Source organism: Morchella sextelata (genome assembly GCF_020137385.1).
Source record: "Morchella sextelata strain SCLS chromosome Unknown scls_9, whole genome shotgun sequence".
Classification (NCBI taxonomy): Eukaryota; Fungi; Ascomycota; class Pezizomycetes; order Pezizales; family Morchellaceae; genus Morchella; species Morchella sextelata.
In genome coordinates this window covers 1,530,763-1,558,147 of record NW_025408624.1, presented here as the reverse complement: position 1 = coordinate 1,558,147, position 27,385 = coordinate 1,530,763, and the positions used below count along the sequence as shown (strand labels likewise).

At 49.7% G+C, this 27,385-nt stretch overlaps 10 protein-coding genes across 10 annotated transcripts; 4 read left to right on the top strand and 6 right to left on the bottom strand.

Moving 5' to 3' along the window:
• Positions 1 to 904: 904 nt before the first annotated feature.
• Positions 905 to 1,879, bottom strand: H6S33_013093 (uncharacterized protein; the record flags this gene model as incomplete). The annotated part of the gene is made up of 2 exons (XM_044844464.1): positions 905 to 1,702; positions 1,754 to 1,879. The coding sequence occupies 2 exons, from the start codon at positions 1,877 to 1,879 to the stop codon at positions 905 to 907; spliced, it is 924 nt and encodes a 307-aa protein (XP_044694802.1).
• A 597-nt stretch (positions 1,880 to 2,476) lies between these two features.
• On the bottom strand, positions 2,477 to 4,145 carry H6S33_013092 (uncharacterized protein; the record flags this gene model as incomplete). Its single annotated transcript, XM_044844463.1, has 8 exons — positions 2,477 to 2,567; positions 2,646 to 3,148; positions 3,199 to 3,340; positions 3,406 to 3,497; positions 3,588 to 3,682; positions 3,777 to 3,839; positions 3,920 to 3,933; positions 4,003 to 4,145. 8 exons carry the CDS (start codon positions 4,143 to 4,145, stop codon positions 2,477 to 2,479), a joined length of 1,143 nt encoding a protein of 380 aa, XP_044694801.1.
• Positions 4,146 to 4,581: 436 nt separating this feature from the next.
• H6S33_013091 (uncharacterized protein) lies at positions 4,582 to 5,902 on the top strand (the record flags this gene model as incomplete). The annotated part of the gene is made up of 3 exons (XM_044844462.1): positions 4,582 to 4,858; positions 4,960 to 5,195; positions 5,261 to 5,902. 3 exons carry the CDS (start codon positions 4,582 to 4,584, stop codon positions 5,900 to 5,902), a joined length of 1,155 nt encoding a protein of 384 aa, XP_044694800.1.
• A 722-nt stretch (positions 5,903 to 6,624) lies between these two features.
• H6S33_013090 (uncharacterized protein) lies at positions 6,625 to 8,211 on the bottom strand (the record flags this gene model as incomplete). The annotated part of the gene is made up of 6 exons (XM_044844461.1): positions 6,625 to 6,945; positions 7,015 to 7,356; positions 7,412 to 7,582; positions 7,679 to 7,750; positions 7,819 to 7,937; positions 8,010 to 8,211. 6 exons carry the CDS (start codon positions 8,209 to 8,211, stop codon positions 6,625 to 6,627), a joined length of 1,227 nt encoding a protein of 408 aa, XP_044694799.1.
• Positions 8,212 to 9,778: 1,567 nt separating this feature from the next.
• Positions 9,779 to 10,721, bottom strand: H6S33_013089 (uncharacterized protein; the record flags this gene model as incomplete). Its single annotated transcript, XM_044844460.1, has 5 exons — positions 9,779 to 10,002; positions 10,066 to 10,164; positions 10,217 to 10,312; positions 10,366 to 10,458; positions 10,511 to 10,721. The coding sequence occupies 5 exons, from the start codon at positions 10,719 to 10,721 to the stop codon at positions 9,779 to 9,781; spliced, it is 723 nt and encodes a 240-aa protein (XP_044694798.1).
• A 1,413-nt stretch (positions 10,722 to 12,134) lies between these two features.
• H6S33_013088 (uncharacterized protein) lies at positions 12,135 to 12,517 on the top strand (the record flags this gene model as incomplete). Its single annotated transcript, XM_044844458.1, has 3 exons — positions 12,135 to 12,307; positions 12,357 to 12,438; positions 12,506 to 12,517. The coding sequence occupies 3 exons, from the start codon at positions 12,135 to 12,137 to the stop codon at positions 12,515 to 12,517; spliced, it is 267 nt and encodes an 88-aa protein (XP_044694797.1).
• A 666-nt stretch (positions 12,518 to 13,183) lies between these two features.
• Positions 13,184 to 15,114, top strand: H6S33_013087 (uncharacterized protein; the record flags this gene model as incomplete). The annotated part of the gene is made up of 7 exons (XM_044844457.1): positions 13,184 to 13,319; positions 13,405 to 13,460; positions 13,522 to 13,657; positions 13,730 to 14,079; positions 14,142 to 14,363; positions 14,425 to 14,834; positions 14,907 to 15,114. 7 exons carry the CDS (start codon positions 13,184 to 13,186, stop codon positions 15,112 to 15,114), a joined length of 1,518 nt encoding a protein of 505 aa, XP_044694796.1.
• A 1,487-nt stretch (positions 15,115 to 16,601) lies between these two features.
• On the top strand, positions 16,602 to 18,300 carry H6S33_013086 (uncharacterized protein; the record flags this gene model as incomplete). Its single annotated transcript, XM_044844456.1, has 3 exons — positions 16,602 to 16,905; positions 16,973 to 17,138; positions 17,196 to 18,300. The coding sequence occupies 3 exons, from the start codon at positions 16,602 to 16,604 to the stop codon at positions 18,298 to 18,300; spliced, it is 1,575 nt and encodes a 524-aa protein (XP_044694795.1).
• A 3,527-nt stretch (positions 18,301 to 21,827) lies between these two features.
• On the bottom strand, positions 21,828 to 23,726 carry H6S33_013085 (uncharacterized protein; the record flags this gene model as incomplete). The annotated part of the gene is made up of 6 exons (XM_044844455.1): positions 21,828 to 21,929; positions 21,989 to 22,228; positions 22,321 to 23,081; positions 23,131 to 23,241; positions 23,316 to 23,534; positions 23,615 to 23,726. The coding sequence occupies 6 exons, from the start codon at positions 23,724 to 23,726 to the stop codon at positions 21,828 to 21,830; spliced, it is 1,545 nt and encodes a 514-aa protein (XP_044694794.1).
• Positions 23,727 to 24,573: 847 nt separating this feature from the next.
• On the bottom strand, positions 24,574 to 26,280 carry H6S33_013084 (uncharacterized protein; the record flags this gene model as incomplete). Its single annotated transcript, XM_044844454.1, has 4 exons — positions 24,574 to 25,041; positions 25,097 to 25,958; positions 26,016 to 26,116; positions 26,188 to 26,280. 4 exons carry the CDS (start codon positions 26,278 to 26,280, stop codon positions 24,574 to 24,576), a joined length of 1,524 nt encoding a protein of 507 aa, XP_044694793.1.
• Positions 26,281 to 27,385: the final 1,105 nt, after the last annotated feature.

Here is a 27,385-nt window from a genome sequence, read left to right as displayed (position 1 = left end):
AACACTAGTAGCTTAGTTGTCATTAAAGAAGCGCCGTACTTAAGGCGAGGAGAGAACTGGGCTCTCTCTCTCTCTCTCTCTCTTCTCATCATCAATTCAAGCATCGAAGAATCAACCTCTCGAGTTACTTCATTCCACTAGCACCACAGTAATAATCAGAACCACAGACACAAAAAAAAAACTCTTATCCGGTCCCGAACAGTAGCGCCGTGAAAGATGCTACGGCCTAAACACCGAACAAGAGTATTCCGACTACGCACACATCGTAGTATACACTCCATTCCCCCCCCCCCTTCTCCGGGCCAGACCTGAGCTACTTCATGAAACACACTGCCCCGAGACCGGAGTAAGCGAAGAAAACGTTAGTAGTAATAAGCAATCAGATAGACACCATGATTCTAACCCCGCCCAGAGCGTCGCTTCCAGGATTACTACTACTCTGAGTCCTACAGCTGGGGAAGCAGAAACCGCATGGCGAAAAGACAATATAACCAAGACGCTTGTGCGGGCGTTGGGATATACAAACACTCATCTGACCGGTGCTGTTGGGGGGCTGCGTGCAAAAGCGCCGGCGGGTCCTCCCCTGCCGGTAGGTTCGGCGATACAAATCGCTACCAGCCGGGCTCTGACATCCAAACAGCGGCCGTACTATAAACTTCCACTGCCGCATACGATAAGTGTGGTGCGGTGGCCGGAGGTGGCTACATAGGCCAGCGGGATGCAAGAAAACGACCAGGGCTCTATTATCGTTGTTTACAGGGCTATGGTTTCCCATATTTGCTCACAGCAATCATTACCAGTCAGGCCATCATTGACCCTCGTTATAAAACCTCTACTAACTATTAATATCGCCAGAACCAGAAAAGATACTTCTACCTATATATTCATTACTACCTAAACACCTCTACAGCCTCAGCGGCTTCTCCACCACAAACCACCTCCTCACCTCTCCCTCCTCCTCGCACCTCACCCCCCCCTCCCCCTTCACCTTCTCTAGCACCTGCACCACCCCCCTCTCCGCAGCTCTCACCAAATCCCCTTCCAGCCCCCGATAAACCTCTGCCACCACCTCCCCCGCCGTCACCCCCTCACTCCCACCCCACAACCCCGCCAACTTGCTCCTCTCCTGCCTCTTCTTCAGCACATTCAGCACCTGCGCCTCTCTCCCCTCCCGATGCTTCAAATACGCCGCCACCCGTCCCCCCAAATCCTCAATAACCGCGCCATGCGCCGGATACGCCCGCCGCGCACCGAGTCCTATCAGCCGCTGCAGTGAACCCACGTATGCGCCCAGGTCTTCAAACACCGTCGTCCCATGCCCGAGCACCGTGTCGCCCGTGAACACGGCGTTCTCCTCCGCGAGGTGGAAACACATGTGGTCGGCCGTATGGCCGGGCGTGTGCACCGCCGTCAGTGTCGCGCCGGGCACGCTGAATACCTGGCCGTCGGTGATTGGGAGCTGGTTCGGCGGGGGTGTGTGTTTATACACCGCTGTGCCGGGCGCGGAGGACAACAGCGCGGGGATGCCGCCGGTGTGGTCGCCGTGGTGGTGCGTGATGAGGCATGTGGGTACTGTTGCGGCCTCGTCGGAGAGTACGGTGAGGAGGGTGCTGTGCCAGAGGGGGCTGCCGGCGGCGGTATCGAGGAGGATGCGGGTGGGGCCTGTGCCAAGGAGGTATGTGTTTGTGCCTTGGAGGGTGAACTGCGCTGTGTGTTAGTAGTGGGAGGGAGGGGTGGGTGGGGAGAAAGAGACCTTTCCAGGGTTGTGTCCGAGGATGCGGATTACGGATGGGGAGAGGCGTTCGGTGGCCGGTAGGGCGGGGAGGGAGGCGAGCTGCGCGGTGAGGAAGGCGTCGTGCGGGTGCTTGGGTTCGGCCATTGTGCTGCTGTGGCGGGTGTGGGTGTGGGTGTGGTTGGCGGGGTGATGTGTGCGGGTGTGGGGAATGCTGGATGCGAGTCTGCGTGCGAGCATGGGAGCTGTTATATGTATCGCACACTGGCTGACTGACTGACTGACTGACATGTACAAAAACACAGGATATTCTTCTATTTATGATTATCTATCATTGTACCCGAGGTAACTTTGGCCTGCGCGGGAGTCGCGTAACCATCCATAACTTGCAATGTCTGTCTCTGTCGGCACCACAAGCCGGAGCTACAGAGCTGCAGAACCTACTAAACAATCATTTCCCTCCCTCCCGCCCACACCCACCACAGCCAGCCACTGGTAATGATCACGGCAGCATGAAAAGATCTACATGTAGTTACGTAAAAAAAAGAAAACTAAACAAGAAAAAGAAAAAAGAATCGATTTCAGCGTAATACGCTTGATGCCGTATATACACAATCTACTGAGCAAGCATACTGCACTCTACTGTTCTGTCTGCACAAACCACACTTGATATATGTATATATCCACAAAACTAAAGAAACAAAAAGCACTGGGGCGGAGAGATAGGGTAGAGGATGAGGGGCTCTAGACAAGGTCGTGCTCCACGTGCAGATACTTCCTCTCCTCCCTCTTCTCCTTCTCCGTCATCGGCGGCAGATCATAGTACGACGCCGGACTATCCCCCACCATCATTAGCAAACATCCCGCCCAACACAACCAACTCCCCCCACACGCAAAACAGGAATACACATACCGGAAGTGCCTAGTGTACCGATACGCAATATCGTCCACATCCTCCGGCACAATGCCCAAATCCTCAAACGTCCTCGCACTCGGGTCGATCTTCTGGTCAATAAACTCGCGCTCAACCTCATCCGGCGAGATCGTCGGCCACCACACATAGTCCAGCGCCCTCGCCACTGCCTTCAGCACGGGTTTCGGCAGGTTGATGTGGCGCCTCTTGTGGATGATGTCGCGGTCGACGATGTGCGCCAGCTCGGCCATGGAGTACTCCTGCGGGCCGAAGAGCTCGAACGTCTGGCCGGCGGTGCTGTCGTCGTACGCGATGGCCTGCAGGGCCTTGCCGACGTCCATCACGTGCACGGGGCGGAAGCGCTGCGCCATGCTGTTGGTGGTGAAGAGGTTGGTCACGCTGGCGAGCTTGAGGAGGAGGCGGTCTTCGAAGCCGAACATGGGCGAGGGGCGCACGATGGTCGTTTCGGGGAAGATGAGGCGCGCGTCTTCTTCGGCGCGGCCCTGGGGTGGGGTGTTAGTAGCTGGTGCGAGAGGGGGGGGGGAAGAAGTACCTTGGTGGCGTAGAACTTGGAGGGCGAGTTGGGGTCGGCGTTGTAGGAGGAGACTTGGATGAAGCGGTCGACGTCGTATTTTGCGACTGCTTCGGCGATGCGCTGGGTTCCTTCGACGTGGACATCTTCGTATGTGAAGTTCCTATCACAATCATCGTCAGCCACCAGCTCTCATAATCAAGCAGTAGATAGTAGAGAAAAACATACTTGGTGGTGTAGTCACGCCCGATCAAATTAAAGACAATATCCGAATGCCTCACGCTCTCCTCGATCGACGGGGTGTTCCTCAGATCAAACTCCTACTCCCGCACGCGCCATATCAATATTCGCTCCCAATATCCATTTCCCAATCCCCACTCCCCCACATCCCACGGCGCAGGAACACTCACGATAAACACAACCTTTCCCAAATCCCCCGTGACCTTCAGATGGCGCTTGGTCATCTCCTCGCGGTACGGGATCACAACCGTGCACCCGGCATTAGCTATCCACCCGCCGTCCAGTCAGCCCCATACCCATGTCCCGCCCTGCCCCTCTCCCCTCTCCTCCACCCCACGACTCCAACCAGGGTGTCATACCGAGTCTGTTGACAATATATCTCCCGAGGAATCCAGACGCTCCGAACACGGTGATGGTGTGGCCTGCCCTCCCGACTCAATTAGCAACCCCATCCCATCCCCCGCCGGCCCGCCATATATGATCCGGGTGTTAAAAAACGAACCTCCAATCGAAGACCTATCGCACTGTTAGCACCCACCCGCCCACCCGGATACACATCAGAAGTAGTAGGAGTGGGAGACTCACCTCCCGCCGGACGGCTGGCGAATGATCGGCTTCCCGGTTCTCGTGATTGCGATATCGGAGATGGCCCTCTTCGCCAATATGCGCGGGCCAACGGCCGGCGCCCACGAGCTCCGTGGCACAGCGGAAAACAGGCACCTCTGCATCGTTTTGTTGAGGTGTGCAAAAAATGAGTGGAGAGCGAGAGAGAAAAAGGAATTGGTCGGGGCGGCGGCTTTTTACAGGAAAACTGAAACCCTCGAAAGGCCGGTAGGCGGGATGTGTGGTCGTCGGTCGGGGTGGAGGTGCGGCCCCACCACGTGATGTGCGTTGCTTGCTGTGTGCTTACTCATCGGGGGGGTAAACTAGCAGCCCAGGGTCAGGGCTCAGTCGAGGTCTGGCTGGCTGGTTGGGTTGGTTGGGTTGGTTGCTGTTTCCATCCCACCAAGATGTAAATGATAGAGATCACAACTACAATACCCACCTATCCTATCCTATCCTATCCTATCCTATCCCATCCACGCACTACCTCGCCTACCCCACTGACTGCTCCATCAATCAATCCATCATCAAACTCCATCACCCCCCCAAACATCAGCAGCCATGGACATCGACCCCAAGCCCGTTCCCGAGTTCCTCACGCAGCAGCGGGACGAGGTAGCCCCGCCCAGCCTGCAGCCGCTCTTCATCGACTTCGAGGACTACTGGGAGCGCAAGCTGTGGCACCAGCTGACGGGCGTGCTGCTCCAGTTCTTTGAGCACCCCGACAGCGCGCCCCAGCGCATCCCGCTCTACAAGAACTTTGTGCTGTCCTTCTCGGATAAGATAAATCAGCTCAAGCTCGTCACGTTAGGCCTGTCGGCGTCGAGACAGTGCAAAGGTCCGTCCATTCCGTCCATCTCAAACAAGCAAGCCGCACGCTGCACAGAGTAGAAGAAGAATAAGAAAGCTGATGATGGTGATGGTGATGGCGGGATACAGATAACCAGGAGGCACTAGAGTTCCTGACAGCCCTGGCGGAAAAGGTGAATCGGGACGACTCGAAGGATGCATATGTCTATGCCACGGTCGAGGTAGCTCGGGTAAAGCTGCTCCTGAGAGATCTGGAGGGCGCACGGAAAGCTCTGGATGATGCCGAGAAGCATCTCGAGACCTTTGACTCTGTCGAGTCCGTCGTCCACGCTTCATTCTACCGTGTGAACGCCGATTACTACAACGTAGCTCCCCCCCCCCCCCAAACACCCCACCACCGCATATAGAGAGCTAACAAACCCCACCCTAGGCAAAACTCGAATTCGCCTCCTACTACAAAAACGCCCTCCTATACCTCGCCTGCGTCAACGTCACCGACCTCAGCACCCCCGAGCAGCAAGAACGCGCCTACAACCTCTCCGTCGCCGCCCTCCTCGGCGAGACCATCTACAACTTCGGCGAGCTCCTCCTGCACCCCATCCTCGACTCGCTCAAAAACACCGAACACGCCTGGCTGCGCGAGCTCCTCTTCGCCTTCAACGCCGGCAACCTCGCCGGCTTCCACGGGCTCTCTGGCCACCTCTCCAAGCAGCCCCTGCTCGAGCAACAGTCCAAGTTCCTCCGCGAGAAGATCTGCCTTTCCGCTCTGACGGAGGCGGTGTTCCGCCGCCCGCCGCACGACAGGGCCATGTCGTTTGCGACCATCCTGGAGGAGACACGTGTCTACCCCGAGGAGGTCGAGCATCTGCTGATGAAGGCGCTGAGCTTGGGGCTCGTGAGGGGAAGCATTGATCAGGTGGCCGAGGTGGCGAGGATCTCGTGGGTGCAGCCGAAGGTCTTGGATAAGGACCAGATTGTGAGTATGAAGCAGAGGCTGCTGGACTGGGATGAGAGCGTGAATAAGATGGGTGCGTGGATGGAGACTACGTTGGCGCCGCCGGCGGAGGCTTAGTGTGACCTGTGTTTTGCTGGGAGATAGCGGGGAATGGTAGAATAAAATTAGCTTTTCCTGTATGTTGATCAGGGGAATAGTATCCGTAATTGCTCTGGGACCGTGCTGGTGATTGTGATGTGTTCTATTGTTGCTTTGAACGGAAATGATCTGATCTACATGGCCAGATGAATACCACGAACCACGAACCACGAACACTTGGATGACATGTAGAAATAAATGTGTCCTGGAGAGCGTTGATACTAGCTAGCTTTGGTTCACCTTTCTGCAATTCCACGATTTCGTCACACACTCGAGTTTCGCATACAGCCAAAAAAAGTGTTGAGGCCCACGTAGTTAGAGCAGAGTCAAGAGCGGCACTTCCAGCACTATGGACTAATTACTTTGTGATTCTTGGAGCTCCTACAGATGCCTAGGATGGGCAGCTCATTTTAGATCGATACTGCCATAGCTTCACTGCATGTTGGGTTCAGTCCCACACTATGTACATGCACTGAGGCGGGTGGTTTACGCCCGGACACTCTCATCCGCTTACAAAGTCACCAAGCGATCATTACCACAAGACATCACCTAGCCCACAATCACAGCAGATCACGTCAATCACATCACATCACATCACTAGAACACACTTCACAAACCCACATTTACTAAAGCTATAAACCCTTTCCCATTTCAATCTATGTAATATATTACACTCAACCCCCCTCGCCCTCACGCTCATCCTACGACCTTATAAAAGCCTTAAAGTCCGAATCCTGAAACTCCGTCTTCCCGTCCCTGCCCACAATCGCAATCTTCAGCGCACTCGGATGCCTACCACTTGACGCACCCACCGGCCGCACATCCGCCGCGCCGATCGTGATCTTCTCCGAGGAGGAGGAGGAGGAGGGCGCTTCAATCGCCTTGGTAGCTATCGGCGACGGGAGCAGCCCCGGCTCGGTGTCTGCGAGCTCGCCAAAATCCTCCTTGCGGAAGACCTCGGAGAGACGTGCGGTCCGTGACTGCACAAGGATTGTGCTGGGGCCTTGGAAGTGGAGGAATAACTACACCTACCGCATCAGCACCGCCGGTGATGATTCAAACAGAAAGAGAGAGGGGAAGGGGAAATATACCCTGTCGCCCCAGATAGTTCTTCGTGACCATGTCTTGATGCCAAAGAGTGTTCGGGCAATGGTCTTGTACACATCCGACTCTTTTATCTTCCGGATAAACTCCACCTCCGGCAGAAACCGGCGGACCATGTTGAAGCGTGGGATCTGCAGACGGAGCGACGTGTTCTTGAGTCTATACGGCGTTGGCCGGGAGTGGCCGTTCATGGAGTATGCCAGGAGGGCGCTGGGGTGGATTGTGTACTCCTCACCCGGCTTGAGGGTGATCTGGTAGATCTGTCCGCGGCCGATAAGGGCGACGAGGCCGCGACCGGTGAGCTTGGAGTTGCCCCAGTGGGCCAGACTCTGGGATTGTTAGTGGAAACTGATTGTGGGTTCTAGGATGTAGGGAGGGCTCTACCATTTTGTGGCTGATGGTGGGCTTGGAGGAGATGGAGTGGCCGGTCCAGGCGAGGAGTGCGTCGTTTTGGGTGAGCATCCAGTCGACTTTGCCGTCGAGCTCTATGATGCCGAAGGTGGTGTTGGGGGTGTTTGTGGATATTAGACATGTGAGTGGGGTGGTGGAGGATATCTGTTGAGGGGTGTTTGTATCAGCATTTTGTTTGCGTCGTAGTATCGATCTGTACTGGATGATAGATATTCCCGCAGCATTGGGGCCTTATCATACTTTCTGGTATAGAAACGGAATCCGTAGAGCTGCCCTTCTGAAGGGCTCCAGAATCGATAACGTTGAGATTGCCTGCAAGCCCACAAGGTCAGATAAAGAACTTTCCACAAACCCGTCACAACCCCCCAAAAGACCCTCACATTCTCAGCCTGCCCATTGATTCCCACCAATGTTCCTCTCCTCGAGTACAGCAATGAGGAAGCCGGCAGAGCTACCGACAGCATAGAATACGGAGCTCCCAGGACCTCAAACCTCACATCTAAACCCACACCGCGCAATCAGTTCCCGCCCCCACCCAACCCCAGAAAGGATGGACCGCCCTGCAACTCACCAGCCGGGAAGGGCCCCGCCCCGCTCAACTTCGGGATTGCCTGTGTCTGCTCCGACAGGTCCACCGGGCCATCGATGGATGACGTTGACGGCGTTGCCTTGATGTGCACATGCCTCCTCCTAGTGCATTGGCGGAGCCGGAGTGGAGCCGCGAGGAACGGGCGGACAGTGGTGTTGCGGGCGGCGGCGGCGACGGCGGCCATGGTGTGTTTGGTGTTTCTAGTGATGGAATGAAGCTCGCTCGTGAGCCCATTCATTCGTCGTAGGGATTTTTTTGAGGTAATGATTTTTTCCGGTTCGGATACATCCTGGACTGGACTGTGGTGGGGTTGGGGTGTTGCTGGGGGTGTTATGGCGGTTCCGACTGGGTGGGGAGGTTCGCTTATGGCAACGGCGGGAACCACGTCAAAAATTAGCCCCCACGAACCAGCCAATGATCGGCCTAGGTGAAAGTAATGATAGTTTGGAATGGTTTTTAGCAAAGACTTGGAAAGAAGCCTTGCTTGGGATTAGTGAGGGCACCGCTCAATGCGATATGTTTATGGGATAGGCAAATCACGGCACATGCGCCTGTTTCGACTGATCACGAGTTTCAACGCCGAGCCGTCAGTGTAGGCATATTATAGAGCGGTTACTGGTGTCTATTCAAGTCTCGATCCTCTCCCTGTTTATAGGTATGTATATGTAGGTACATGTTATAGCTAGAATGTGTTCCTCGCCTAGTCTAAGCTAGTTGTCTTTATACGCTGTCTTCAGCTAATAACAGCTCCCTATAGTCAGTACTACATCCACGCTTAACTAAGTTGAAGCAGCTTGAGGAAAAAGCTTATTCCATTGGCAGTGGGTCAGAATAAAGCTTTATGTATGTAGCTTTCATTGAGTAACCCGACAACGCATATCTTCCAGGTCAATCGACCGAGTCTGTAGTATCTGTGGACTAAGAATGCACAAGTCTCACCACCCAAGGGATAATAAATGTATATTCAATTGAAAAGCCATAGGTACATTAACGTCAGCCGCGACTTAAGCCGCGTCACAGCCCATCACTCGCTCGGCTCGTCCTATCCGGATCTATTTATACCGCCGATTGTTGTTGTTATTGTTAACTCATCAATTGCGTTTGCTGGCTGAGAATCGGACACATCAAGATTAACCAATACTTTGAGTATGGTGGCGGTGGTTGGGGGGATAAAGTGACAGATACTGCACGATGACTCTGTCTCTCTTACGATTTCATTCTCAATACACTAGCTTGCACTTTCTAAACATAACAATTCGATCTTATTAACACTTCTCTTATTTATGGTACGGTAGAGCATTGACTCTTTTTCTAAGGCCCCGCTCGTGGTTGGCTTTTAATTTTGGTGCGATACGGTGCCACATTGTAATACTGGTTGTGGGGAACACCTCTCGAGGTAATTCTTCGGATTTTCATTTATTTTATCTAGTAACATAAATTTTGAATAGTCGTACCTCGTTATCTTAATCGAATCAAACACAAACTATATGCTTATTCCACTGCAGCTACCTTGACCCTCAATTAATCAACTTTATACATAGAGTTTAGATGTGGCATTTCAATATCATGCAAGATCATGCCACCCAAAGGTTTATATATAAACAACTTCACAGTTAACGTATCAGCAGTCTTACAAGATCCACGTTATTAAAAACTAATCACCATCTATCCGAGTGAACATATGGATGAGGGGTGAGTGAACGTATTTATTTATTCCATTACATCACTACATCCTATCTAACAACGGCTCGTCATGGTGACAGCGCGCTTTTTATAGGCAACAACGAAAGCAAATCCTTGAAAGCCTGCCAAGCAAAAGCCAACGAGAATTCAAACTCGCCTGGAGTATGTGGCGGGCCATCCTTCCACGTCTCACGGTCGGCCTCCTCCTCAGGGGTCATCTTTGGGGTCTCCCACTGACGATAATTGTAAGCGGGGCCGCCGAGGCGGTCAATGTCAAATTCCGAGATGACAACTATGGTTGGTCAGCATGCATGCATAACAGGAGATAAAGGGCGGGGGAGAGGCTGAGACGTACTTGGCGGCTCAGAGACTAACGGGGCTGGAGGGGGCGGAGGGGGCGGAGGGGGCGGAGGGGACGGGGGGGTGATCGGAGCGCTAGCGGCGCGTCTACTCGCTGTATTTGGTCAGCGCTGTGGACTATAGGGTGGGTGGGAGAGGGGACAAACCAGGATCCCAGTATTTTGGTGGAGGCCCTGATGCTCCGTAGTCAACTGCGGGGAAAAACTCCCTGGTTTGAAGCTGGGACCCTGTGGGCTTATTCACTGTATTTGGTCAGTATTAGGGTCTTGGGGAGAGGGATTAGAAGGAGACAAACCAGGCTGCCAGCTGGTTGGAGCCCCGGATGCTCCAAAATCCACTACGGGGAAAAATTCCCGGGTTTGAAGCTGGGGACCAGCGGGCTTACTCACTGTGCTTGGTCAGTTTTAAGAACTTTGATGAGGAGGAAGGAAGAGACAAACCAGGAGCCCAATGAGTTGATGGAGGTCCGGAGGCCCCGAAGTTTACTGCAGGGAAAAACTCCCTGGCGTGAAGTCTCTTATGAGACTCTGAGGATTGCATTGACGGTGCAAGACCGTTTCCAAGAGTGATAGACTCGCTCTTCGAGTCTTTCCCGTGGGCCGAGGCTGCGAACACCCCCACAACAAACAAAATCATGTTTTTGAGAAGCATTTTGGAATTGGGGGACTCGTTAGATCTATCGAGTTTTGTTGTGTTTGCAATTGGATGTTGAATGTTTTTTCAGAGAGAGATGCAGCCCTTTTATACACACAGACTCTCTATTTTCTTCGTTGGACAATGTCGTATTGATTCCCTCATGTCCCGAGGTATTTGGTCGTTGATTTCCTCATGTCTTGATAATTGCGCAATTAGGATTGTAAAGAGAGGTCGAGTGATATTCTGTGCTCGGATGACCAACTCCGACGATCATCTCGGAGGTTTTGTAGGGAAATATCGCGTCGAATCTAAGTGTATTGATGATGATGACGAAAAGAAAGGAGGAGAGAGAGAGAGAGAGAGACGTAATAAATAGGCGAAGATACAGGCTACTTAGCAGCTACTGGGGAGTACTGTGTCCCAGTGATCTGTCTTGTCCCATATACTACTTGTTCTTGTATCGTCAGGCAACTCCGCCGCAACATTGATACCACGGACTATGCATCTTTAGACTAGTATACTTGTACTTGGCTTTTTGCTCTGACGAGTGCAGACCATCATCGCCGGCGCTTCATTAATATGATCGAACGTCATTATGTAATTTCGAGTTACTAGCTTCGTTTGGCCATTTTGGGGAGTTTTCTGGTTAAGATGACCCAACAACGCCGTCATAAGAGCTTAATCGGGTAATAAATAATTATAAATAAATGGCATCGGAAGACAAATATAGGGGACAGATCTCGTAAACTAAAAGCATAGGTAGTAAACTTTCAGATATGTACCTAGATGTACTTGTGTATGCAACCCCGCCATCCTGTGCTCATATGGGTGACAGAATTCAACCTTTCGCTAGTAAACTTTGTATGGGCTTTAGTTGAGTAGTACAAGTATATTATATAATCAGAGGGACAAGTAAGATGTATGTACATGTAGTTACATGTAGTGCAAACAAGAACCCAACTTGGTGGTCTCTCAAAAAGACTGAGTGGCCGTAGTTCACAAACATTTCTAGGCATAGTGGGATCTATTTCATCATTGTAGGCTCCATATAGACGGACATCAACGTTATGGAATATCTCGTCTGTCAGAAAAGGAAAGGCTACATGTACTTTCCGCGCGCTTCAAACTCTGCGCGAATGATCTAATGACGTAAGCCGGATATTCTTACATCAATGTGAGGTGTCAGAATATACTTCCAACAATCAAGCACAAGTCGACCATGAGTCGTTAACTGGTATTCCATAACTGCCAGAACATGATTCGCCCACTCAATGAGAGGAATATCGTCAATTATTAGATTTCTATAATCATGTTTAATTTCAATGCAGCTGGCTATAACTTTAATTTATCTATAAGAGCTGTTCGGGGTGTTATTATGTCATTACCTTTCGTAAGAAGCGCTTATAATCCGGGGAGAGAGGCCCAAGCATGGTTGTTTTCATTATCACAGGGATAGGCGAGACTGAGGAGACCATAACTATTTATGTGCCTGCAGCTATTTTCCCTATCTCAAATCCTCACGAATCCCCGAGTTCAATTCCATATATAGACTCCATAGGGCATCGAGATGACATCTCTATTCGAGCTTGGCTCATGACCAGGTATGTACTCTAGAAATCTTTTCAAACTTTCTCATGACGTCACTATCAGAGCTTCACCTCTTGAAAACACGAACCCTTCAAAGACCTGGATCGTGCGAGTGACGCGATATGATCCATCTGACTCACAAAAAGTGGCAAGTGTGGAGTCCCTTAAGGGTTTTTATGGTGGCTAGTGCTGATTTAGGCACACCCCCGAAGCAGAGCTTTTGATGGCGGTGCACTGCCTTTTGATGATGGGTAGAAACGGCATAAGAGATGTTTCAATGGCAATTTACCCTCCAATTGGACCTTCTCAGGTGCACGTGGATGAGCAAGTGGTGGGGGACGGGGTTAAAGCCTTCCCATGGTACGATATGAAATCGATCCGACCCCTTGGGACAGAGGAGCAGCTTCATGAAGATTCATGGAGAAGAAGAATTATCACCAATTGCATATTTCTCGGTCCGCTACCGGCGAGGCAGAAAAAGAAACCCGAATTTGTCAACGGGGTTTAATTGTCAATGAACGACTGGACCCCCGTCCTCCGGAACTGAACCTTCGGAAGGATGGAAATTTATCGTGGCGCTCCTGTATGGCCCCGCTGAGTAATTTGTTGGGGATTCCGTGGTGGCACGCGGACACCGGCTATCGTAGTTGCCAAGAGTCCTTACCCGGTCTGTGGAGGTTCCGCCCAAGAGGCCCCATTCGCTAAGTGAGAAACTTGAACTCCGGGTTTCTTCACTCACACTTCAGATTTAAAGAAAAAAAGCATCTTCTCCTTCCTCTTTCCCAGGAAGATTTATTTTACCGTTCTGTTTGCTCTTGCCCTTCTGCTCCATCCTCATCACTTTCATCAATTTTAGAGATATCTTTTTGATTCAATCTCTCTGGGCAGTCATGTTGAAGTCGTTTATTCCCCGACAGTCCCGCTCATTACTCCGGCCCTTGAACTCAGGCGCCCCCTCCGCCTTCTACCTTGTTCCCCGCAGAGGATTCGCCTCTGAGACTCCCGAACATGATGTAATTGTCATTGGTATGTGCACCATATTCCTACGATAGGTGCTTGGAGGAAATGATATGTTGGGAATAGCTGAGCTGACGGATGAGGTTTTATATAGGTGGCGGTCCTGGAGGATACGTTGCGGCCATCAAGGCTGCTCAGGAGGGATTGAAGGTAAGAGTTACCGATTGCAGATTATATGGAGTTTGTAGGGATCTAACGGCGGGATTTATAGACTGCTTGCATTGAGAAGCGTGGTGCTCTGGGTGGAACATGTTTGAACGTGGGATGTATCCCTTCAAAGTCACTACTCAACAACTCGCATATCTACCACCAGATCCTACACGATGTAAAGAACCGTGGTATTGATGGTTTGTATACCTATTACGCTATATCTCGTCTTTTATTTCGGAGTTAGGAGCTGAAATACTGACCTCATGCAGTCGAGGGTGTTAAGCTCAACCTTACACAAATGATGAAGGCAAAGGAAACCTCCGTCTCCGGTCTTACAAAGGGTATCGAGTATCTTTTCAAGAAGAACGGCGTCGACTACATCAAGGGAACCGGTACCCTCACTGGCGAGAACGAAATCAAGGTAAATCCTCTCGATGGTGGGGAAGCTCAGACATACCGCGCAAAGAACATCATCATCGCCACTGGATCAGAGGCTACACCATTCCCAGGACTCGAAATCGATGAGAAGAGAGTTGTTACCAGCACAGGTGCGATTGCGCTCACCGAGGTGCCTAAGAAGATGATCGTTATCGGAGGTGGTATCATTGGACTCGAGATGGTTCGTATCCAATTTCTGGCAAATCTTTTAGCGGGGGAGAGTATAGCTGATAGCGGGTTTAGGGATCCGTGTGGTCACGATTAGGTGCTGAGGTTACCGTGGTTGAATACTTGGGCGCTATTGGTGGCCCAGGTATGGATGCTGATATGGCCAAGAGCATGCAGAAGATTCTCTCAAAGCAGGGCATGAAGTTCAAGCTCAACACCAAGGTTCTCGGTGGCGATGTCAACGCCGATGACATTAAGATCAAGATTGAGGCTGCGAAGGGCGGAAAGGAGGAGCAGGTAGGATTAAGACTACAGTTAGTATATTTGCATAAACCTAAGCTAATCGCCGATTTCACAGCTCGATGCCGACGTTGTCCTTGTCGCTATTGGCCGTAGACCCTACACCTCCGGCCTTGGTCTCGAGAACGTTGGTATCGAAACCGACGAGAGAGGCCGCATTGTCATTGACCAGGAATACCGCACCAAGATTCCCCACATCCGCGTAATTGGAGATGTCACCTTCGGAGCTATGCTGGCGCACAAGGCCGAGGAGGAGGGTATCGCAGCGGTTGAGTACATCAGCAAGGGACACGGGCACGTCAACTACGGCGCCATTCCCAGCGTCATGTACACCCACCCTGAAGCTGCCTGGGTTGGGCAGACCGAGCAGGAGGTTAAGGCCACTGGAAAGCCCTACAACGTTGGAAGCTTCCCATTCAGCGCCAACTCTAGAGCTAAGACCAACTTGGATACTGAGGGAATGGTTAAGTGAGCATATCATGCGATTATTAACTGTATTGTATCGGAGATTTGGTGCTAATATTTTCCTTTCTTCTACAGGTTTATCACAGACAAGGAGACCGACAGGATTCTGGGAATCCATATCATTGGACCCAATGCTGGTGAGATGATTGCAGAGGGTGTTTTGGCTCTTGAATACGGTGCATCTTCAGAAGACATTGGTCGCACAAGTCACGCTCACCCTACCCTCTCCGAGGCCTTCAAGGAGGCTGCCATGGCTGCCTACTCGAAACCTATCCACGCATAAAACATTTAATCTGTTGCGTGAATAGAGGGATGTGGGGCGATTCAAAAGGTTTGGGAGGGTGTTTTTCTTAGATTAGCGAAGAAACCTGTATGGGAGGTTGGGTGATATGGGAGCGTCTTTGTATTTTTTCCCTATGTTTTTTTGTTTTCCTCTCTTGAAATATCACAAGCTTGTTCATACCATATCCTCTGTGTAGCACGTAAAGTGGGGTTTGAAGTTTTTATATATTTTTTCTTCTCAGTCGAATCGTGTTTTGTGGGTTTGGAGGGGATATGAGGGGTAAGCGTTGTGTATGTGTGTGGGGTGTTCGGGTTCCCCTACAGGCTACAGCAGACAGTTAGCGAGTATTCTAGCGACGCCCCGGCCTTGCATAAGGTGCATAAGGGCTTCGGCTTCTTTTTGGAGGCTTCAAGCTTTGGTTGCAACCATCATCTTGCAGAGTTCCAGTTGCACTTCGGGTCTTGCCGATTAAGTACTTGCTTACCAGCAAAAGAACCAGAAAATGCAAGTGACGGAAACAGGGATTATTTGTATGAGAGAACGGGGCCACTCCATACAAATTATCCCTGCCCTGAGCAACCGCATTTTCTGGTTCTTTTGCTGGTAAGCAAGTACAGCGTGAGGCAAAATTATTGTAGAAGCATGGGAAGAGTCCTATTGGCCGAGTCAGCCACCTAAACCCTGTTTTTAGACCCCTGTTTCTACAATAATTCTACCTCTCGCTGTACATGTACCTAACGTTCCGTCCCATCTTCAACGCTGCCCCTGTAAAAATTGCGACTGCACCCTGCAGCGCTTCGAACAAACAGCATATGACAATGCCATCCATGAAAGGAATGCTAATGGGAGGATGCATGGCGATTTTGACATTTGTGAAGCAAACAGAGGGGTAACTGCATCTCACCTCATCCCACTTTCCTGATTCTCACCTCACGATGTGATAACAGTGGGGAGATTATTGATTTGACAGGGGATGAGACAAACGCCCATGTGTTTGATAACCGCCCGCTCTTCACGGTTAGGCAAACGATTGCCCCGAGGGATATCCGTCCAAGACTTTCCCCTAAATTAATTCCCCCCTCCCCTACCTACACTTACAATCGCGTTTTCCTCTGTTAAGACCTCCCACTGTCCACCGCTCATTCCCGTCTTTTTAATTTCCCTTTTTCCCAATTTATCCTCTTCAGGTTTTCTCGTGGTCCCTATTATTGTCTATCTATTGTTTTTGTTTTTTCCAACTGCTTGAAATCTCAGTTCTCTATTCGTGACTGACTGACACACACTCTCTCTTGAGACTTTGAGCTCTTCCTTCTTTTCATCGCGCTCCAAGTCACGTTCTCGGACCCATATCAAGCGTTCGTGATCCCGTGACTCCTCGGAACTCGTCCCTTCGAGTTCCAAGCATCTCGAGCTCTTTACTGTGCTTCGGTGCTACGTTTCCTCTTACTCTTGCAGTCCGGGAAACCGTATGAAATAGCTAGCCCACAATGATGCAAATCTCATCGCCCTCCCAGCGAAAGTTCACGCCCGGCCCGCGAGGCCCCAGACGAGTCGCGTCGGTGCCTGTACGTCTCGGTGCCGGCTTTGAAAGGAGAGGGAGTTCCTCGTCAACCTCCGAGCAATGTGCCGTGGCCTCCACTACTACGCCAGGCAGTGCCGCTGCTGCGAGCGCCCAGAATATTGATTTGTTGTTTGCGCACTCGAGCGCGAAGATTGTGAGCTTTAGTGCTGTGGGTTCTGGGGGAAGGCTCTTGCCATGGACGAGTCCAGCGGAGAGGACCATCGCGTCGGGTATGTTTGTTCCTTAAATAACCCGTTTTGGTGGTGGTGGAAAAGAGCTGGGAGCTAATTTTGTCAGGCCCTATTAGAATATATAAAACTATTCCTCATGACATTGCATTCTTACAGTCTGGTTCAGCGTTGCGGCCAGTGCTTTCACGTAGTCAATGCTGGAATGTGGATGGGCGAGGGACATTCTGTCTCCAAATCCGTCCTGGGAGTTTTTGGAGGCTAGAGATTCTTGAGTTTGTCACCAATACTGCTTTTAGTAGTGAGGGTTGAATGCTGATAGATTTTGTTAGACCAGAAGACGCTCCGGCCGTGAAAGCCATTGAATTCAGCGGTGTATTGGTGAAAATACTAGCATACGAGGTAACCGCTTGCCCTTTCCAAAGAACGGGGGAGAATTGTGTGAGTAGAGAGGCAGAAGTATTTGGGACATTACAGCCCTCAAAAGTTTGGAGACGGCCAAGCAAGGTAGCTGAGCTGGCCGACTTGGGAGAGGTCGAGGAGATATCGGTACAGGGGTTTGAGAAGAAAGAGCTTGTGGCAGAAGAGGAGGAGGAAGAGGCCGGTATTTTGGGTGGGCTGGAATCACCCCCAGCAAAGATCGAGGAATTGAAGGAAGGTGCGACAAATACACTAGTCGATATCTCACGAAAAGATGTTTCACATAAAGAGAGAGCTGTTCCTTCATCTGTTGGTCCGATGATGGAGTGGAATGGTTTCAAGACCCCAGACTTCAGTACCGACACAAATACGTTCCCAACAATCAGTACGAGATCATCACGCACCTCCACACCATCCCCGAGCCGTCCTACGAGCCCTACTACCAAACGGCAGTCAAAGATCCAATCACAGGAAATACGTATCGCCAAACGTCGAGAGCGTGCAACATCATTAATAGACGTAAGAACCGAACCCAGAATGTTCACCAACCCTTCACAAGACTCGCCCACTCCCTCAAACGCATCAACACCAAGTCTCTGGTCCGGCTCTGACTCCCAGTCCGAGGAAAACTGGTCAGAATCGGTCTCCACACCCCCTCGAAACACCCCGCCACATCGCTTCGACCCAATTTCAACCACTACGAAACCACGACTGACACGCTCCGCCTCTCAAATCATGCTATCTGGAGGTGTCAGCATTGCAAATTTGGTTGTGATCAAGCCGTCATCGTATATTGCAGGGTTGATGTTTTCCATTGCAGCCAAGATTGCTAGCAGGGCTGTGACAGGGGCTGCATATACATTGACGGAGAAGATATACTCCACCGATATGTCTATCGAAGCACTGGATGATGATGATGTGGAGGCAGTCCTCGAATATGAGGATGATTATGGTGTTTACGAGAGGCCCCGGAAGACCCGTGTGGGTGCATGGGATGAAGACTGGGGCGTCGAATAAGCTTATTATGCATATGGACTTAACATCTTGACGTTACTCAGTGAAAATAGGACGAGATCTATTATTTCATTCTTTCTACTAGGGAGGATTATAGCTTATTTTTTATTTTCCATTTGTTGCCTTTTCCATTATATCCTAGGGGACACACGCTACTTCGATTCGCATCGGCATATTTTTCTCTCTTTCCTTTCCATTTTCTTCATTTTCGTATCTTTGTTTCCTGCTGCATTTTTTTCTGCCAGGTCACTCAGGCAATTTAGGATCTGGCGCGGAGTTTGCTTTTTTTTTATATCCATTTTTCTTTATACGTTTGCGCTACGCGCTGATATCATTTCTGTTTTATCAGGTTACTGTCAATTTTAGTATTACTTGTCTTTACTTTCCTTTAGCCGCGCTCAGGATAAGAAGAATTGAGGAATGGGGACGGGTCTTGGGGGCCGGAGTTTCTGTAGCCCCGCAATGTCTTTCACTTTGTATCAAGGGTGAGAAGCATTGATGCAGAGGCCCCGGTTGCATGTACGATAGTGTTCGAGATAGTGCAAGCACTTATTCAGGAAGAATAAATATAAATAATACCCATCAAGATACAATGATCTCTCTTCCAATGACAAATTTTGAGTTTTATGAGTTAATTGCGTGTTTCTCCCAGTGGCAAGAGAAAAAACTCTTTTGAATATCAGCATAGTAACAGAATCAAAATACCCAAAAGCTTTACGTAGTATCTTGGGACAAAAGAAAGTGCTCTGACTCGGAGTTGAACCGAGGATCTCAGCATTACTAGTGCTGCGCCTTACCAACTTGGCCACCAGAGCTTGATAAAAGGCTGGGATTTACAATTTTATTCAACAAAATCTTGTCTCAGATAAATTAATTGGCAAGCGAGTGATATCCTGTGCCAGGCGTAACGCGCAAGCAACCCAACCGAGCATGCAGTTCCAATTCCGAAGACTTATTCACGCATATCTCAATTGAGCCTGACGGCGGGCTCCGAATTTTTAGTGCAGCATATATTATGACAACGGAAAGGTTTGCCGCTCATAGTTCCAGGTCCAGACGTGTAAGAGTCCCTATAGAGACCGTTTTTTTTTTTTTTTTTTGATATGTATAGATATATATATATATATATCGGCCCAAGAAGCTTAACGAATGGGGCGTTAGGCGTTCTGTGTTGAAACTAAACCCGCTTGAAGACACATTTTCGTATACCGGGGATGATTTCAAGGCATTTATTTCGGTAAACACTCCTAGAGAAGTCCGATCAATTCGGGCGAAGTTTCGGAGAGGCGAGGCGTAAAGTATTCGTAAATGAATCCTGTTCATTCTTCGGCGGAGCTACCGGCTTTTGCGGAGGTGGATGGCAAAATGAGCGCGTAAGGAAGCGGGGGCTACGATGAAAATAAGCTCCCGGTATCGCATCCTTAGAATACCAGAGGACACATGTGAAGTGTCAGCCCATGGGCCTTTTGGAGTTACGGAAGTGCTCTGAGAAAGGCCGATGGATTGAATTTGGACGTCGCCCACCTCTAACCAGCGAGGGTAGAGATACGAGATCTAGTCCCCCTAAGAGCAAGAGTCTTAAGTATGATTAGCGACCGGTCATTCAAGAAATTTCGACTGCTTGATATATGTATATAGTAGAAAGGCTCTTCTGTTGGTGGATGTTACTGTCCGGTATATCCTCAGATCAGAAGTACAGCGTGCTGTGTTTTGCGTGTTGCCTCTTATATGTGGGTGTAGTTGACAAAGAAGAACGGGTAGTAAGGAGAAGACAGCATGTAGTAGAAGGGACTTGCTCTTCTAAATTCTTGGTAGCTCCCAACCCAGTTATCCAAGCCCCTCTTCCCATCTATTTCACACACACCCCTTTTCTTCCTTTCCTTCTTGTAACCAGCGAACAGTCACCCCTACCATCAACGCGAATAGCCCCTTTTGAGAGTTATTGGTAGCTGCAATGGTCAAGAAGTACCATAACTTCGTTAACCCCCACTTCCTCGGGGGGCGATTGCAACGGAGGCTAGTTTTTTTTCATTTTTTTTATCGATCCCTAGACGCTCCATATATCGCGCGGTGATGGGACTTCTTGGACAAGTGGCTTTGGACCGGGGGATATATAACTGTGGCTTTTCCGGGGTAATAACTTGGGTTTTTCTGGGGCATATGGCTTTAGCTCTGCGAGGTAATGTTTGGAACTGACTTCTGTGGCCTCTAAAAAGACTCGGCTATCCTTCCTATTACATCTGAAAAAATGACTAGAGATAACACCGCACGGAGTTAACACTCCCAATAATAGAGACATTGAAGACTCACAATGCAACATCTATAACAGAAGGTGAATTCCTGCCAAGTAGGTTACAGGGGAATATCAAGCGCAGGTTTTCTAGATCACAATAAATCACTCGGGTGCCAAGCCCCATCATAACCTGGCTTGGCAGTTAATTACGCCTTTCTAGCTAAATGCTTAGTAAGGCTTGGGCTAGAATAATTGTAGCCTCAACTCTAATTTCGCTGGACTCACGACGCACAGATCTCAATCTCTTTTCATGGACCCAATAATTCTTCCTTGTCTCCTATTTTTTTTAGCCTTGTGTCCACCGTTACCGCTAGTGTTAGGTGAGAGTTGGGCTTTAATTTGGGTGCGAGGTCGGACTTGAGAATAGGGATCGCACCGGGACAGGACGTCGACAAACCCCCCGCCACCGAGAGCAGGCCACAAAAATTAAAAACCCGTTGAATATAATGTTGAGCCCTCTTTTTGAGTTTAGAAGGTTTGAAAACAGAGTTGACATAACATTGATTACCGAGAATAGCATATACTAAGGGAGATAAAGTGGTCTAACCTTTTAAAGATGTTTTATCCCGAACTAAACTCGGACCTTTACCAAGAAGTCTCCCATTAGCTGAGCATTTTTGCTAGCCCCTTGGAAGGAAGGAGCGCCTCCTACGCCCATAAACTAATTTGGATCATAGGATATCACTCGAGTATAATCCCGTTCTATCCTACTTTAGCAGATGATAGCAAAGACCAGTCCTCAACCTGGAGTAGTGTCTATGGGAGTGTTCTCCAACTATGAGATATAGACCTAGAAATTTCCCTTGCCTCGTCTACTAAATTTGGGACGTGTACAGCGGAGCCAATGATAGCATGTTGCCAAGAATTGTTATCTTCCAGAAATCGCCTCTCATGCTTTCTCACTCGCTGTGTGTTCATACCTTAACAACTGAGATAGTGATAGTTATTCCACCCTAATAATCAACAATAGAATAAGAAATAAGAGTAAGAATAAGTAAGTCCTCGACGCCTGTAGTTAAGGGAAGAATGAAAGAAAAAAGAAAAAGAAAAAAACAAGCCGGTCTTATGAACAAAAAAAAAACATCTCCCTGTAGAATTAAGAATAGAGTAAGGGTCCAAAGAAAAGAAAAGAAAGGAAGGAAAGGAAAGGAAAGGAAAAAAACTCCATATGATTACGCCTGCTTCTCAGCCATGTCCGTTTCCCATTATGACTCCTGCACTGGGTTTTCACCGGACCTCAACTAAGGTTCCGGACAACATAAAATAGCAGATACGCCTGCACGCCCAACACTTCTTTCTCTGTCGCTAATGTGACGACACTGTCGTTGAATTGAAACCACTATTCCCTTATCAGTACCCTTGGAAACATTGGAGGAGATGACCAGATTATGTACTGACCTGACCGTTCTCTCTTGAATAGCTCACATAGTGTCCCGAGCTAATCTGTCCATGGTGCTGTACCACGCTTAATAAATCATACATGTACAACCCGCTCGTCTTGCCTTTACTCGCGCCGTCCGCTGCCGCCTTGGAGTTTTTCCGGCGTGCGCGCGTGGTGTATGGTGTCATATCAAGTTGCATCGGGAAACGTATCTTTGTATCGATTTTCGAGGATCCGGTTGAGGAGTGTTCGAACCGCTATAGGTTTGTAAGTTTACGTTTGTGGCCTTGTTGCACTGAGGGGTGTTTTTTTTTTTTTTTTTTTTTTTTTTGGGGGGGGGGGGGAGTACTTTGAGTTGTATACACAGCACTGGCGGGAGTTGCTTCACCGTCAACTGTTTCGTCGCGGTTTCCTGCGCGCTTTTACAATGTTCGCAGTTGTATCCATCAACGCCTAGTTTCTCGCTGCTCGTAAAGCGCTCTAGACACTCCTGTAGCGTCTGCATCGTTGGCTCTCCTTCTGCCGTGACCGCTTTTTTCTTCGACTTGATCCGCAGATCCAGTGATAGATCCATGACCGGATCATACGCAGTCGTAACATTCGAGCATCCGGAACACGTAACATCGCTCTGAAGCTTCCCATAGAAACTCTTATGGATGATACACTTGCATGGGTCCTCCTTGGTGTCGCTATTCCCCCCATTCGTCACGTGGAGCTGGTTCAGAAGAAATTGTAAATACTCGTGTGCATCCTGCTGCTGGTAGCCAGCGAGCGTTTGCTCGCACTTCCACGACGTCGTGAGAAGGTTCACAGGGCCAAATCCATCTACTTTATCCGTAGCAAAAAACTCAGAAAACACTTCGTCCATGGCGCAGGACATGCAGTTTATCTGCGTGCACTCCTTTTTATGTCCGTCCGAGAGGTAAAAGTTGCGCACGAGAGGGTTGTGAATAAGAGATTGGAGAACGACGCTCATGAAGCAAGTGGACCCCATGTTGAGAAAGCCGCGGAGGCCAGTTGCGCGACAGGGCGCGGCATTTGTGTTGGACTCGATGTATTTGACGTCTTCGGGGGTGGGCTTGTGATCGTCTATTCGGCGGCGTTTGCGCGCTGTTGACTGTGTTAGAAGGTTGTTGGGGTGAGGATGGAGGTAACTTGCAATGTCCTTCAACGGATGCCTCTCGTTCTATCCGGATTTCCTCTAGGGTCGGGTCATAAATAAAGTCCTCGCAGAGGAAGCAGTAAACATGGCCGCTTCTCGAATCAATACCTGTACATCAAAATCCACAATCAGTACCAGTAGCGCGCCGCCCCAGGCGCCGGCGCGGAAACAATACCACTCACCAAGTACGTGCCTCATATCCTTCGAGTGCTCCTTCGCGTCCTGCGGGCAGTGAGTCTTCGGGCATTGCATACACAGGAAGGTCCTCGTGACCAAAAACTTGCACTCGCACTTCACACATGTCTGCGCCGTAGTTCTGACGGAGTCGAAAGCGACGCGGGTAGCGCCCGAGTAGTAAGCTTTTGTTCCTTGTCCGCTTTGTAGAAGGCTCTTGATATGGTCTGTTTGTTTTTTCCGTACGCACGCGTTAAAAATGTGTGTAGTGGGGGAGGAGGGGAGGAAGGGAGGAAGGAGCTCGGACCACAGCCATAGGACGTCGCGGCGACTACTGCAGCTGGCTTGTTGTTTTTAACAGCTTTTGGGGAAGTGGTGGTAGTAGCGGGAGGCCGCTTGATAACTAGTGTAGGGCTCATGATTGACACGATATTTCTATTTATGCACCACAGCTACTGGAAGGGAAGAGAACCTTGGAATGGAAGGATAGAAGGTCTTTCTAGGGGAAGGGAGGGGGAGGGGAAGAAGGGAGGAGGGGGGGAGGGAAAGGGAGTGAGTGAGTGAGGGGGGGGTGTGTGGGAGGTGTTAGAGAGTGTGGAGGTTGAAGGATGAAGTAAGTTACGTGCAGGACGCGCGCAGTTCGAGTGTTTCAGACAAGTTATTAGCGTCCATGAGGCTGAAATGATGGAAGAAGGCGAAGGGAGGTAAGGGTTAGGGCGCAGCAGACCAATCGGGTTGGACCGACCTACATGACACTGGAGACTTATCCAAACACGGTAGAGTACCTACATACCGTACATGTGAGTTGGATGGATCCTATCCTAGCAATCCCAGGCCTCAGTGAGAGGAAAGGGGAGAAGAAAGAAGAGGGGGAAACAACTTGCAAGGTTAGTTAACTAAAGATGATGTCCGCTGCACCAAGCGGCAAAATGCCATCGCTCTCCGAGATCATGCGAGATAAGAATTCCCCGCCGCTGCTGCTTGAGTACATAAAAATGACACAGCTTCACCTCTCGACCAATGGCAGATTTACCATATTCCCCCTTCCATGATAGGCCGGCGAATTATCATTGGTAGGTGCACGGAGGACGTGCTGTTGATCACGGTGGTGCGCTGAATGGATCATCGGGAATCACTCGTTTGAATTACGGCCTCTATTATAGATACATGCATAAAAGAAAGAAACTAGACTGAGGAAGCATCAAAACAGGAATAAAAACGGGAAGAAAAAAATAGCATCAATAAACTCCCCCACCCTTCCATGGACTAAAGTAAGCCCTGCTTTTGTAAATCCTCGTAAACCTTTCTAGGCATAACATTTCCTTGCCCATCCTCCATCTCCTCCACCGTTTCGTTCGCCTGTTTCTTCTTCTTTTTATCACCTTCTAATTTTTCCCATAGTCTTTGAGCCTCGTCGATTTTGGTGATTTCACGGAACAACGTTGTGTTCGTGATTCCCAAACATCGCAGTCCATATGTATGTCGGTGCTCGTTAAAGTGCTTGTCGAACGCCCGTCGGCCCATGTATACAAAGTTTCCGCAAATCTCGCAAGGAAATTCGACACCCAGACCGTGCAACTTATATAGCCAGTACGGGATTGGTTTACCGTCCCAGGCTAGAGGTAGCTTGAGAGGATTATAGATCTTCTCATCATCGTCATCCTCATCTGAGGCATCTCCGGCCTCAGCATTTGGATCCGCCGAGTTCTCTTGGTAATGTGCTTCAAGCTCCATCTGTGATGAACGGTTAGGAGTAATCGCGGGATAATGAGAAAGGAATAGCTCGTACCCGTCGTTCTCTCTCAGTAAGCGATTGTTTTCGCTCCACATTTGTCATTGTACCCTCTCTTTCCGTCTTCATCAGCTCAGTGAGCGCCCTAACCCTCCACTCTCTCTCTGCTATCGCCTTATCCTTCAACCTCGCAAGACTCTCCTGGCCGCCTGGGCCTCGGACTTCTAGCTCCACTCTGGTACCAGATTCCTGTTGCCTTGCAACTGCCTTCTTGTGTTTCTTCGAGTCAAAATGGTGGTCGTAAACGTTTTTGTTCCCGAAGCCCTTCCCACAAGGCGCACACCAGAACTCTTCTTTTTTGGCCTCTTCCTTCTGGGGCCCGACAACCTCTGCGGACCCCTCAACAGGCGCAAGCTTTCCCCATCCAGGAACGTTGTCCTCTTTCCAGGCCGTCTCAAACTCCTCCTCAATGTTTTTGACAATCCCCTCCGGGTTTTGGAGCGGCTTCGTCCTTGCTAAAAAGCTCTCCAAATATCCTGCCAGCCCATTGACATGCGAAAAGTACCGATCGTTCATCTTCTGTGCCCTGACAAAGCGGTCAAATTTGTCAAATAGCCCGAGGTACTGCAGATACGTCGTGCGCTTCTTGACTCCCGGCAGGTTGAGGTACTCCTCGTGGCTGCGTGTCAGGTCAAAGAATCGCCCGTTGCTCTCCTCGCCGGTAAACATGGTATCGATTTCGCTTGCCGAGACGAACTCGCCGTCGGCGACGGCGGGACGGCGCTTGTAGGCACGCTCGAGGTTCTCGACGGGCTCATTGGGGTAGCGTCGATGGAAGTCTTTGATTTGCGAGAGCTGTTTGTAGAATTCATCGAAGGGGTCTTTGGCGGAGAGGGAGTCTATTTCTTTTTGTCGTACACTGTTGCCTAGAGTTAGTTAACATGCTCTCTTTCTCTCGGCGGGGGATATAACAAACCCGTCAGCGTCGGCTTGGATATCCAACAGTCTAGAACTCTGCTGCTGGAAGCGGTCCACAAATTTTGCGATCTGATGATCACGCAACAATCGCTCTCTGACCTGCAATTCAATCCAAAAATTAGTAACTGTGGCTACGGCGGCGGCGGCGGCGGCGGGAAAGGACAACATACAGTTTTCGGTTCCTCGAGACTGCGGTCGGCGCATGCTTGCTCAAGGCGCTCAAGATCTTCGCAGAGACTGCGCTGTTCGTCGATTATGCCCATGATGTAATTGTCTATTGCCGTGTGCTGTTGGAGACAGTTCTTAGTGTTTGTAGGGCGTAGGAAAGGTTGTGGGACGCGTAGGTAGGGTAATTATTGTAGACACAGCAGGTGCTATGTAGCAAAGCAACGGCAAAGGATAGGTTACCCGGGAAAGCGTGGTTTAAATAGAGAGAAGGAAGTTTTTTTTCTCCATGATCAACTTCAACGTCAACGTCAACAAATAAGGAACCATAAACCCCACCTAGGAAGAGACAGGCAATTGGCTAACAATCATCGTCGCAATTCTTTAACAGCACTTTTCAAAAGGTCAGTAACACCCCCGCATCATATATTGTGTTTCATTAGGTGCCCTGCTTTCCTTCTGCCCTAATACCCCACCAACATCGAGATGATGAGACATTAAAAAAATTCGATTAGTCTTTAAGACAAACACATGGTTACAAAATTTAGCATGCGAGCCTCTCTGATCTTTCCTCCCTCACCATACCTTGCGCCCATCATTCTTACCTAAACTTGAGAGCGTCGACTAACGTTTATTCACGATCCTCAGATCTAGAGCACCACAAAATTTCATGGAACAAAATAGCATCAATCAATATAATTCATCGTTCACAAGCAAGATCTGCGTGATCCAATCTCTAATGTGATATCCGGCAGTGTGACCCCTTTGTACTACATAGAACACCAGCGATGCAGACTCTTCGGGAGACTGCAGGGACCCGCTGTATAATTATGGTGTGGGCCTTAACGGAGCGTTGGGAGATCAAGATTTGTCTCTTCTTTTGTGGGCATTTCGATGTTCATGAGAGGGAGGTGAGGCGGAGATAGAAGGCTCCCACTTCTTTATGGTTTCTTCGGAGGCTGTGGGGTGGGAGCAAGAGAACCCTCCGAATAATTCAACAATATTAGTTTTTCTTCTTTTTTTTCTCATCTTTTTTTTTAGTTTTAAATAAATTTTGCTTTAGATGACTCCCCTTGTTCATCCTTGTCAACGATAGCTTATGATTGTGAAAGCCAAACCTGCAAGGGACGGAGTCATCCTAGAAACCTTTGCGCAAATGCGCACATCCAGATAGGGCACCGGCGTTTCTTTTACAGCCATCGT